The following is a 10,315-nucleotide window of genomic DNA, read 5'->3' as shown; positions in this document are numbered from 1 at the left end:
ACATCATCATCATCATCATCATCATCATCATCATCATCATCATCATCATCATCATCATCATCATCATCATCATCATCATCATCATCATCATCATCATCATCATCATCATCATCATCATTTCAATTTCTTCATCGCCGTCGTGGTCATCATCGTCGTCTTTGTCTTGGTCACTTGCTGCTGTCAATTCCATAATCTCGATTATCAGCCAACTACCCCAGGCACTTATTTTCTCAGCAGCATTACAGCAGTGATCATCATCCTCTTGATCTCATTCGTCACCATCGCTGGCATTTCGATCATCTCCATCATCATCCACATCATCTCACCCCAAGACCGTTATACGCTGGACCATAACCTTGGTTCAGGTCGACCGCTCGCCTGCTCTTCATGTTACATTCTGTCAAATTTGATATCGAGGAGAACAAGAAGGATCGCTGAGCTTCTGCCGTTCGCCCAAGTTCCATCAGAGCGTGACCTGAAACGAACATGTGAATGATACGATCTTACTCGCCCTTATTTGTTCCCACACATCTTCTCTCTTCATGCTCTTCATCGGCATGATGTCTCTCACATCCATTCTTTGTTACTCTGTCTTGCACTCTCCCTCTTTCCCCACATTGCTTCCTCTCTTCACCCTCTTCCTCCTTGAAGCTTGTTCTTCCTTCTCTTCCTCACCTAGCTTTGTACTGACGTCTTCATCGTCTGTATTCTCATTGCACAATCGCTGAGCGACGTCTCGAGCTGCTTCAAACCTGCGAGGAGGATGTAGCACAAGAGAGCGCATGATATATACCTTCTGGATCTGAAGTAGAGGGTGTACAGCGACATTAGGGTTGCCTTGTCTCCTCCGCCCGCTCTCATTGCTTTCTCGTAAGACACGATCGCAGCCTCTGTCTTCCCTCCTTGCTCAAGGATCCGCCCGATGCCAGCATGCGCCGCACTGCAGCTCGGGTTGCTTTCCAGCGCTGACAAGTAGCTTCGCAAAGCTGAAGGGATGTCTCCAAGCGAGAGGTAGAGACCCGCTAGCTGAATCCATGACTCCTCTCTCCCGGGGTTCAATGCCACGCAACTCCTGTATGCTTCCTGCGAAGATAAAACATTAAGATAGAACAAATCAGATAAAGCAAGCATCATAAAGATTTCTGATACTCCCTCACCATGGCTTCTGTGATGTTTCCAGATTTCTACCAAGACAAGATCAGTGTCTGAAAGGGAAATGAGGGGGAGGAACTGAGGCAAGAGAGGACTTAGGGATGGAAGAACTCCAAAAAGAAAGAGAAGAACAGAGACAAGGAGAGCAAAGGAGAGGGGGAGAGAGTGGGAGGGAGAGAGTGGGAGGGAGAGAGTAGGAGGGAGAGAGTGGGAGGGAGGAGAGGAGAGATGCAGAAGAAGGGGGGGTGGGGGGGGTGAGGGAGCGAGGGAGCGAGGGAGAGAAGATATTGAATGCATTGAAACCTGTAGTAGCAAACCAAGATAGAAGAAAGCCTCGTCATTGCCCGGGTTGGATTCAACAGCTCTTCTGCATTCCTTGATTGCCTGGGCCACTTGGGTCAGCCAAAACAGAAATACTCGATGCAACTTACTCGCTCTACACTTCTGTTGAGAGCAGATGAGGAAGATGAGGAAGGTGAAGCATCCCCACATGACAAGGCACCAGCTCCTCGGCGATGCGAGGGAAACTCGAGATGAGATCCGCGTAGGAACGCGAAGGGAAGGGGAACCGATGACGTATGACGGAAAGAGGAGAAAGATGAGAAGCAGGAAGATGAGAGGAGGGCGGCGGAGGAGAGGGAGGAGGAGAGGGAGGAGGAGAGGGAGGAGGAGAGGGAGGAGGAGAGGGAGGAGGAGGAGGGACGCAAGCGAATGGGAACGGGGTTGGCAGCCAAGGACAAGACCACTAACAGAGGGAGCATGATTGATATAAGGACGAAAGTTTGAAACTTGGAAACGCGAAGCAACTCAAGGTGAAAGTTTGGAATATATCAATGGATGAAACTTTGAAAACTTGAACGTTCGTTTGCGTACCCCTACAATCGCGGGAAACTAGGGGGGTAGATGTGGAGGAAACCGTTGACAGACAGACAGACAGACAGACAGACAGACAGACAGAGAGACAGACAGACAGACAGACAGACAGACAGACAGACAGACAGACAGACAGACAGACAGACAGACAGACAGACAGACAGACAGACAGACAGACAGACAGACAGACAGACAGACAGACAGACAGACAGACAGACAGACAGACAGACAGACAGACAGACAGAGCGATCACGAAAGGGAGAGGGAGGGATAACCACAAAGCGAGAAGGCAATAGGGAAGATCGGAGAAAGAGTGATTAGAAGGTAGGATGTTCTGAAGCAAAACATTGGACGGGAGAAACAACAACATTTCTCGGTATTTGTGACCGAAAGATGCAAAATGATCAGCAACGGCATTCGAACAAAACAAAGAACAGAAAATGGACGGAAAGAGAGAATGAGGCTCTTCGACAGGGTATTCTTCAGTTCGGTGCCGGCAAATGGAAGAAGATCAAAGATAAGGCAGGTACTGTTCTTGACAATCGAAGTAATGTGGACCTGAAAGATCGGTATCGGAATATGCAATCTGTCAGGGACAGAATCTTGATGCTGATGGGTGCCATCCCAGGAGAGCATGTTCAGAACTGCTTGATTGCTCCGGATCTTGAAGAAGTAAGAAAATGTCAGAATGACAATGTGGAGCATTTAAATTGGGAGCTCCTCCCTAATATTGAACGGAAGTTGAAAGCTCTCCAAGAATCAGAGCACAAACGCGTTGCTTTCAAGAATGTTGCATCTCAACAGAACAAGAACGCACAGGCTGTTTTTACAACTACCCATCCTCGCATTGATCCGGAAAGACATGCAAGCCCTGGGTGCATGAGACTCACGGGAGGCGGATTAAGCTCAAAACTCCCTCGTTATTGCAAAGACACTCAGTCTAAGGCAGCAGACGAAGCAAAACTTGTGGAGGAAGTGGATGAGCCGGATAAGCGGTCGGCAAAGAAAAGAGAATGGATAGACGAAAAGGTCTTCATGTCCCCAGCAGTAGAGCAACAACCTTTGGAGACCTTGCAGCATCTCGCTCGGGACTATCCATGCAAGGCAAGACTCTCCGACATCCATCAGCTAAGCTCAAGTCCGAAGACTAACGACATGGGAGAGCCCATAGTGCAATATTCGGCAAACTTTGCCGCACAATGCTCGAGTGAATCGAGTAGTGAGGATGAAGAAGTGGAATTGATATCTGCGGATATCCCAGCTACCAGTGAAAAAGGTCACAACAGTACAAGTTCTTCAGGCGCACGAGGGAACAAGCCAGAGAGATTCTACTGCGGTTACATTCACGACTTGGTGCTGTATGCTGGAAATAGTTGCACGAGCACAAGACAGGTGCTCCTTCCCAAGCTCCTCCATTGCTTATGCCTCACTGACGGTGCCTCACCCCTTGCAGGTCAGGTCTTGGCTTCTCTCGCATCCTCACCTCTGTCCCGTAGACAGCTTCCAGGACTGTGACATCGATCACATCATCCCCAGAAGCCTTGGCGGCCATGACCACCCATACAACTACTACATCATGCCAAAGAGGTGCCGCCAAATTGAGTCACTTGAAGAATGTTGAGACTAACGCGCTGCAGCATGAATCAAAAATTCAACAAATGGATGACGAAAGGTAATCCATGCTTCACCTAAAATGCATGCTGAAGCAGAAAACTGGCAGACAAGGCAGCATATGTGGGGAGAGTTGTGTACAAATGTGCTACAAAGTTCGCAGAGGTTCAGATAAATTCTTACATCTCCACCGATTGACAAGTGTGCAGCACTGCAGGGAACAGTCGAAACCTTACATCGAGTATCTCTCTTTCACTCCGTTCTTTTGATCTCCTGGACCTCACTGCATGCTTGTCTGACTACATACTGCTCTTCCTCTTCATCCTTCTGGCTCCCTCCCTATCCATTTTTTTTTTGAGGGGATCGAATAAATCCACCACTACCCACCCTTCTACCCTACATGCTGTACGTACTACCCCACGTTTTCCTTGCTGGGGAGTCTAGTTACATGGGGGTAATTACCACCCCCTTTTGGTTTGCTATTACTTTCTGTGGTACCCCCACCCCTCCTACGATCATACGGAATATAAAAATCAGGTGAGTACTACCAGCAAGCCCCCGTGGCCCAATGGACAAGGCGCCTGCCTACGGAGCAGGAGATTCACGGTTCGAGTCCGTGCGGAGGTATTTCTTTTTGCGATTTGTCTGGGGTCACCACTGCGAAGGACGTCTCAGTACCGTGCCCACCGGCCGCGCCGGCGCGTCGGCGGCCCGCCGGAGTCCGAGACCCGGTGACTGAGGCTCCCGGCGAGGCTCCGGTGAAAGCTCGAGGAGGAGTAGTCATGGCATACCGCCGCCGTGCAACCCCGACCTGCTGAGAGTTTGCGCGAGTTCTTCGTTGAGGCGCATGACTTTGTTCTATTCAGACCGGCCATAAACCAGCACCAAGCCTTGAAGGTCAAGGTCAAGGTTAGGTCAACCCATAAGCCCCCTAATGCTCAGTGGAGCGATTCTCTACCGTCGCGTGAGGGCTCCTGCACCGGCTGCCGCTGAGATGGCGCGGGGATCCCACCTGACCCGGCTGCGGCAGTGCTGTGCCTGATGACGCAGGACGCCCCCCGGTATATGTAGTCACAAGATGTGAAGTTTTACTCGCAGAAGGTAAAAAGTGCCTCAAGCAGAACAAAGCACTGCGGCAGGAACAAGCTAAACCTCCAGGCACACAGCGCACAGCGAGAAGCTGCACAAACACACACAAAACACAAGCCCGAAAAGAACCAGCACTGCTGGCAACTGTCAGCAGGGAGGGCCAAGCAACAGTCGCGAGGAGGGGTAACAAGCCGCTGAGCAGGAGGGGACGTACCCGGAGCGGCATCCGACTGACCACTGTCAGTCGAGACGTCCGCGGCCGCCAGCTTTGTTGGCGGCCGCGGACTCGGCGAAGAAAGAGCAGCCGGACAGAGGGAGGCTGGGCACAGGAGCACGCCGGTACCGCCGCCGAGTCGAGGTGACGCATCCAGTCCTCCTCACTAGCCAGTAAATCCATTGTTGGTCACTAGCCTCCGAGTCAGCGCACGGTCTAAGGGATTTTATTCCTCCTGCATGCTCCTGCTGCTTGTTGCCAGGCTTGATTGCTTGACCCTTCGGCTGCTTGTCTGCGCGGCTTCGCGCTTGCCAGCCGCAGTGCTGGTTCTTTTTGGGCTTGTGTTTTGTGTGTGCTTGTGCAGCTTCAGGCTCGCTGTGCGCTGTGTGCCAGGAGGTTTAGCTTGTTCCTGCTTTGTTTGCTTGAGGCACTTTTTACCTTCTGCCAGTAAATCCGTGATCCCGGAGGCAGCCGACTGACCACTGTCAGTCGAGACGTCCGCTGCCGCCACAAAAGGCTTGCGGCCGGCGGCCGCGGACGGAGAAAGGGCAGCCGCCGACAAGGAGCCGGCGTTGCCCGGGGGTCCGCCTGGGGCAGCGGACGGAGGGAGGCTGGACACAGGAACACGGTACCGCTCGAGGTAGTCCTCCTCGCTAGCCTCCGCGGCGGGCCCGTGACGGCGGCGACGGCGCAGCAACTTGATGCCCAAGGACCCGGGCCCGGCGGGACCCGACCGATGCCAGGGAGGAAGCAGGCGAGCTCGGACCAGCAGCAAGCACCCCAGTGGTGTCGACTCACCATCTGAGCTCTCCGCCGGGAGGCATCCGACGTCACAGTGAGTCGGAGCCTGACCTCAGTCCGGCGAAGACTCCTCCTCGGGCGACTCGACGCGTGACAAAGTCCGAGGAGGAGCTGTCCTCTGGCTCGAGAAGTGCTTGCGCCCGCAAGGGCGTCATGCGCCTCGCACCAGACAAGAGCGCCTCCAGCGTCAGGTGGATGGTGAGGCGCTGATAGGTGGCGGCGCGTTTGCGAGCCAAGACCTCATCATCAGGCACGAAGTGCCGACCAAACGCCGCATCCTCAAGAGGCATCGAGCGCTGAGCAATGATGTCCGCGAGATACCAGATGAAGCGGAGGGTGTCAGGATGCAGGGTACCGTCCGTCGAGATGGCAAGAGGGATGAACGCTCGAGGAGGAGTAGTCATGGCATATGCAGCGCGATGTTTGCGAATCTTCTCAGACGCTGCAACATGGAGGGCGTCGAGGTTGACCTCCCCCCACTTGCAAGTTGGTCAGGTCGGCAGAGCTACCAATGGAAGGGACGGATTTACTGGCGTGCCTGCTGCTGAGGTCTTGGCTCGCAAACGCGCCGCCACCTATCAGCGGCGGCCTCACTATGCAGCTGACGCTGGAGGCTCTTGTCTGGTGCGAGGCGCATGACGCCCTTGCGGGCGCAAGCACTTCTCGAGCCAGAGGACAGCTCCTCCTCGGACTTTGTCGAGTCGCCCGAGGAGGAGTCTTCGCCGGAGGTCTCCGACTCCGATGGGGGAAACCGTCATCAGCCGCCGCAGCCGCAGCCGCAGCCGCAGCCGCAGCCGCAGCCGCAACACCACCGCCACCACCAGCAACCGCAGCAGCAGCAGCCGCAGCCGCAGCACCCGCGTCAGCAGCAGCAGCAACAGCAGCAGCAGCAGCAGCAGCAACGCCAGCGTCAGCAGCAGCGTCCGCGTCAGCAGCAGCAGCAGCAGCAGCACCAGCACCAGCAGCAGCAGCACCAGCAACCACCACAGCAGCGACCACAACCGCGCGGGCCGAGGGAGCAGCGGCAGTCCGGCCAATCGTCTCAGGAGTCTGAGCCTGCTCCTCCGCCGCGACCTACGCTGTCCCTCACCTCTGCGAGCGAGCGCCAAAGACAGTTGGCGATTCATCAGTTCACTGCGGGTGACCTTCATCGGGCGGTACGGACACTACTGAGCTCCGGCATCTACAGGGCTGAATCTTTTGCTGATCTTCTTGCTGAAGCACAAGAGAAGTTCCCTGATGGTGCGTCGCCTGCCTTTGGAAGTGCTTCCGCGGCTCATCTCACCCAGCAAGCGCTTGCAGTACTGCAGGTGGATTTGACTGACACCAAGGGTGGAGGATTCGGCAACACCTGTCACCCCTTTCTAGTCATCCTGCAGCTTTGAAGCTCTACTGCAAACATATCCTCCAAGGGGTCCTTCTTGGCCAAATGCCGGATCTTCTTATTCCTGCCCTGTCAGCCATTCGTCGAGGAGGCAGATTTATTCCCCTCTCCAAGGGAGCTGATAAACCTGGCCTCCGGCCAATTGTCATCGGTTCTGCACACTGCGGGCCGTCGACTCGCGACGAAGCTTGCTTTGGCAGCGATTCGCTCATTTCTTGACCAGCACTTCCTCTAGAGTCTCACCCTCGAGCGATTCAGTTCGGACTCGATCGAGACGGCTGTCTGAAGTTCTCGCAAACCGCGTCAGCGCTCCTGCCCCGGTTCACGCTCGCGGTGATGATGAGGATGTTGCCAACCCCACAGTGCTGGTGAGTTTGGATGCAAAGAACGCCTTCAACTCCCTCGACCGCCAGGCTCTCTTCGATGCAATCGAGGGACGTGCGAGTCGCGACTACTTTGATGGGAGCATCACTGAAGGCGCTCGCTTGCCCTCTTGCGAGCATCTCCGTTTGTTCGCCTCCTACCTCTCCAGCTACTATGGAGACTCTGCTGACCTTCGACTCTTTCACAAAAGTCAGTCAGCCTCCGTTCAGTGTACCTCGGGCGTCTGTCAGGGCGATGTCCCCTCCAGCGTATTTTTCTGCCACAGTATCCACCCCCCAGTGCTCCTCCATATCACAGAGCTTTTTCCCTCTGTTCGAGTCTTGGCCTATGCTGACAACGTCGTGCTTGTCGGTCCACTCGAAGATGCCGTTGCAGCTACGTCCGCTATGAAGAAGTACATGTTGGCTGATCTGAAGCTAGAGATTCAACCTCGAGAGGGCGCTTGAGAAATACCACCGCTGGCCTTCCTCGCAGTACCTCGCCGCGCATCCCGACCTGCTCGAGTTTGCGAGGTTCAAGCGGGAGCTTCCGCATAGTCGGGGAGGGGACGAGTTCACGCCCTCTGAGGGTCTACACCCCGCTGTTTACTATACGGCTATCGCTCGCTTCCTCGCTTGGTACTCTGCCCAGCCGATGTCCCGGACGCTGCCCTCTCCTCATAGCCTGGACTAATGGACGTTCACTGCTCGAGATCTCTCCGTGCCCAGAAGCATCCTCTGGCGACCTTCTTCGTTGAGGCGCACGACTTCGTTCATAATGCTGGAGCGATCCTCTACCGTCGTGTGAGGGCTCCTGCACCGGCTGCAGATGGCGCGGCGATCCCACCTGCCCCGGCTGCTGTGCCTGATGACGCAGGACGCCCCCCGGCATCTGTGGTACACATCCCTGGTTTGCGCGCTCTCGTCGACTCGTCTCATGAGCACTTCATTCCTCCGCCTGCGCAGCGAAATGTGACCCCTCTTGTCATGCGCGTCTTCCCTGCTGGTTCTTTTCGGGCTTGTGTTTTGTGTGTGATTGTGCAGCTTCTCGCTGTGGACTGTGTGCCTGCCGGTTCAGCTTGTTCATGCTTTGTTTTGCTTGAGGCACTTTTTACCTTCTGCCAGTAAATCCTATGACCTCGCCATGTGCATGCTCGCGCTGCGCTGACCGATCAGCAGCGTGATATCCTCACCTTGCACAGCCGCAGGACACACTCGCTCAAGTCGCAGGATAGGGTCTTGCAGTCTACCATCTTCGCTCATTTTCCTGAGCGTGACCTGAGCCACTCTCCGATGCGAGTCTCGAGCTACTACCCCCTCAAGGCCTTCCCGCACCGCTATGCTCAGATGCTCGACTGCTATCTCCATGGCATGCCGATCTGCCAGTGTCCGACGGAATGTCTCGGATGGATGTCAGCGCGCGCTCGATCCCTCCGTTGCTGCACATCACAGGCTCCAGACCTGCAAACGCCGATCCTCCAAGCTTCCCACGGCGCATGACAACCTTACTCGTACGATTCGGTCGATGCTGAACGAAGCTGGTCTTCAGAGCGTCATCGATACAGTGGGGGATCTCGACGGCAGGTACCCTCCCATCATCATGGCCGCAAGATGAAGGGCGATATCCACATTCCTGGAATCCGCGATCGAGGGTCCGAGCAGTACGAGGGCTTGATGGCGGACGTGACGTTGGTCCCCTTACATTGGTAGCTCTGCCGACCTGACCAAGTGGGGGGAGGTCAACCTCGACGCCCTCCATGTTGCAGCGTCTGAGAAGATTCGCAAACATCGCGCTGCATATGCCATGACTACTCCTCCTCGAGCGTTCATCCCTCTTGCCATCTCGACGGACGGTACCCTGCATCCTGACACCCTCCGCTTCATCTGGTATCTCGCGGACATCATTGCTCAGCGCTCAATGCCTCTTGAGGATGCGGCGTTTGGTCGGCACTTCGTGCCTGATGACGGACCTGCTGCTGAGGTCTTGGCTCGCAAACGCGCCGCCACCTATCAGCGCCTCACCATGCAGCTGACGCTGGAAGCGCTCTTGTCTGGTGCGAGGCGCATGACGCCCTTGCGGGCGCAAGCACTTCTCGAGCCAGAGGACAGCTCCTCCTCAGACTTTGTCGAGTCGCCCGAGGAGGAGCCCTTCGCCGGAGGTCTCCGACTCCGATGGGGGACACCCTTCGAGTGGCCCCGACGATCGGCGCGGAGCTGGCGAGGCGTCTCCGTCCCTCACTGTGACGTCGGGTGCCTCCGGAGAGCTCGACACCACTGGGGTGCTTGCTGCTGGTCCGAGCTCGCCTGCTTCCTCCCCGGCATCGGTCGGGTCACGCCGGTCCTTGGGCATTGCTGCGGCTGCTATAGGATTTACTGGCAGAAGGTAAAAAGTGCCTCAAGCAAAACAAAGCAGGAACAAGCTGAACGGCGTCGCCGCCGTCACGGGCGGCTACCACTGACTCGGCTACCACTGATTCGGAGGCTAGCGAGGAGGACTACCTCGAGCCTACCTCGAGCGGTACCGTGTTCCTGTGTCCAGCCTCCCTCCGTCCGCTGCCCCAGGCGGACCCCCGGGCAACGCCGGCTCCTTGTCGGCGGCTGCCCTTTCTCCGTCCGCGGCCGCCCGCTTTGTGGCGGCAGCGGACGTCTCGACTGACAGTGGTCAGTCGGCTGCCTCCGGGTATCGCGTCTAAGGGATTTTATTCCTCCTGCATGCTCCTGCTGCTTGTTGCTTGATTGCTTGACCCTTAGGCTGCTTGTCTGCGCGGCTTCGCGCTTGGGCTGGCGGTGCCGCGTCTGGGTGCCAACAGTGCTGGTTCTTTTCGGGCT

General features: G+C 55.8%; 4 protein-coding genes and 1 non-coding gene across 5 annotated transcripts; 4 read left to right on the top strand and 1 right to left on the bottom strand.

The window, feature by feature from the left end:
- Positions 1-317: 317 nt before the first annotated feature.
- GUITHDRAFT_134029 (hypothetical protein) lies at positions 318-1,160 on the bottom strand (the record flags this gene model as incomplete). Its single annotated transcript, XM_005839267.1, has 4 exons — positions 318-475; positions 676-752; positions 794-1,083; positions 1,158-1,160. The coding sequence occupies 4 exons, from the start codon at positions 1,158-1,160 to the stop codon at positions 318-320; spliced, it is 528 nt and encodes a 175-aa protein (XP_005839324.1).
- A 1,258-nt stretch (positions 1,161-2,418) lies between these two features.
- GUITHDRAFT_134028 (hypothetical protein) lies at positions 2,419-3,834 on the top strand (the record flags this gene model as incomplete). The annotated part of the gene is made up of 4 exons (XM_005839266.1): positions 2,419-3,417; positions 3,479-3,612; positions 3,663-3,697; positions 3,800-3,834. 4 exons carry the CDS (start codon positions 2,419-2,421, stop codon positions 3,832-3,834), a joined length of 1,203 nt encoding a protein of 400 aa, XP_005839323.1.
- A 356-nt stretch (positions 3,835-4,190) lies between these two features.
- On the top strand, positions 4,191-4,263 carry GUITHDRAFT_t22. Its single transcript has one exon. It is a non-coding gene; the product is annotated as a tRNA-Arg (tRNA).
- A 2,112-nt stretch (positions 4,264-6,375) lies between these two features.
- On the top strand, positions 6,376-7,954 carry GUITHDRAFT_102242 (hypothetical protein; the record flags this gene model as incomplete). The annotated part of the gene is made up of 2 exons (XM_005839265.1): positions 6,376-6,982; positions 7,383-7,954. 2 exons carry the CDS (start codon positions 6,376-6,378, stop codon positions 7,952-7,954), a joined length of 1,179 nt encoding a protein of 392 aa, XP_005839322.1.
- Positions 7,955-8,179: 225 nt separating this feature from the next.
- Positions 8,180-9,945, top strand: GUITHDRAFT_102241 (hypothetical protein; the record flags this gene model as incomplete). Its single annotated transcript, XM_005839264.1, has 5 exons — positions 8,180-8,518; positions 8,666-8,898; positions 8,939-9,070; positions 9,197-9,736; positions 9,900-9,945. 5 exons carry the CDS (start codon positions 8,180-8,182, stop codon positions 9,943-9,945), a joined length of 1,290 nt encoding a protein of 429 aa, XP_005839321.1.
- Positions 9,946-10,315: the final 370 nt, after the last annotated feature.

The sequence above is a fragment of the Guillardia theta genome, assembly GCF_000315625.1.
Source record: "Guillardia theta CCMP2712 unplaced genomic scaffold GUITHscaffold_9, whole genome shotgun sequence".
NCBI lineage: Eukaryota > Cryptophyceae > Pyrenomonadales > Geminigeraceae > Guillardia > Guillardia theta.
Note: the sequence above shows the minus strand (reverse complement) of the source record. Positions and strands in the feature narration are given on the sequence as shown.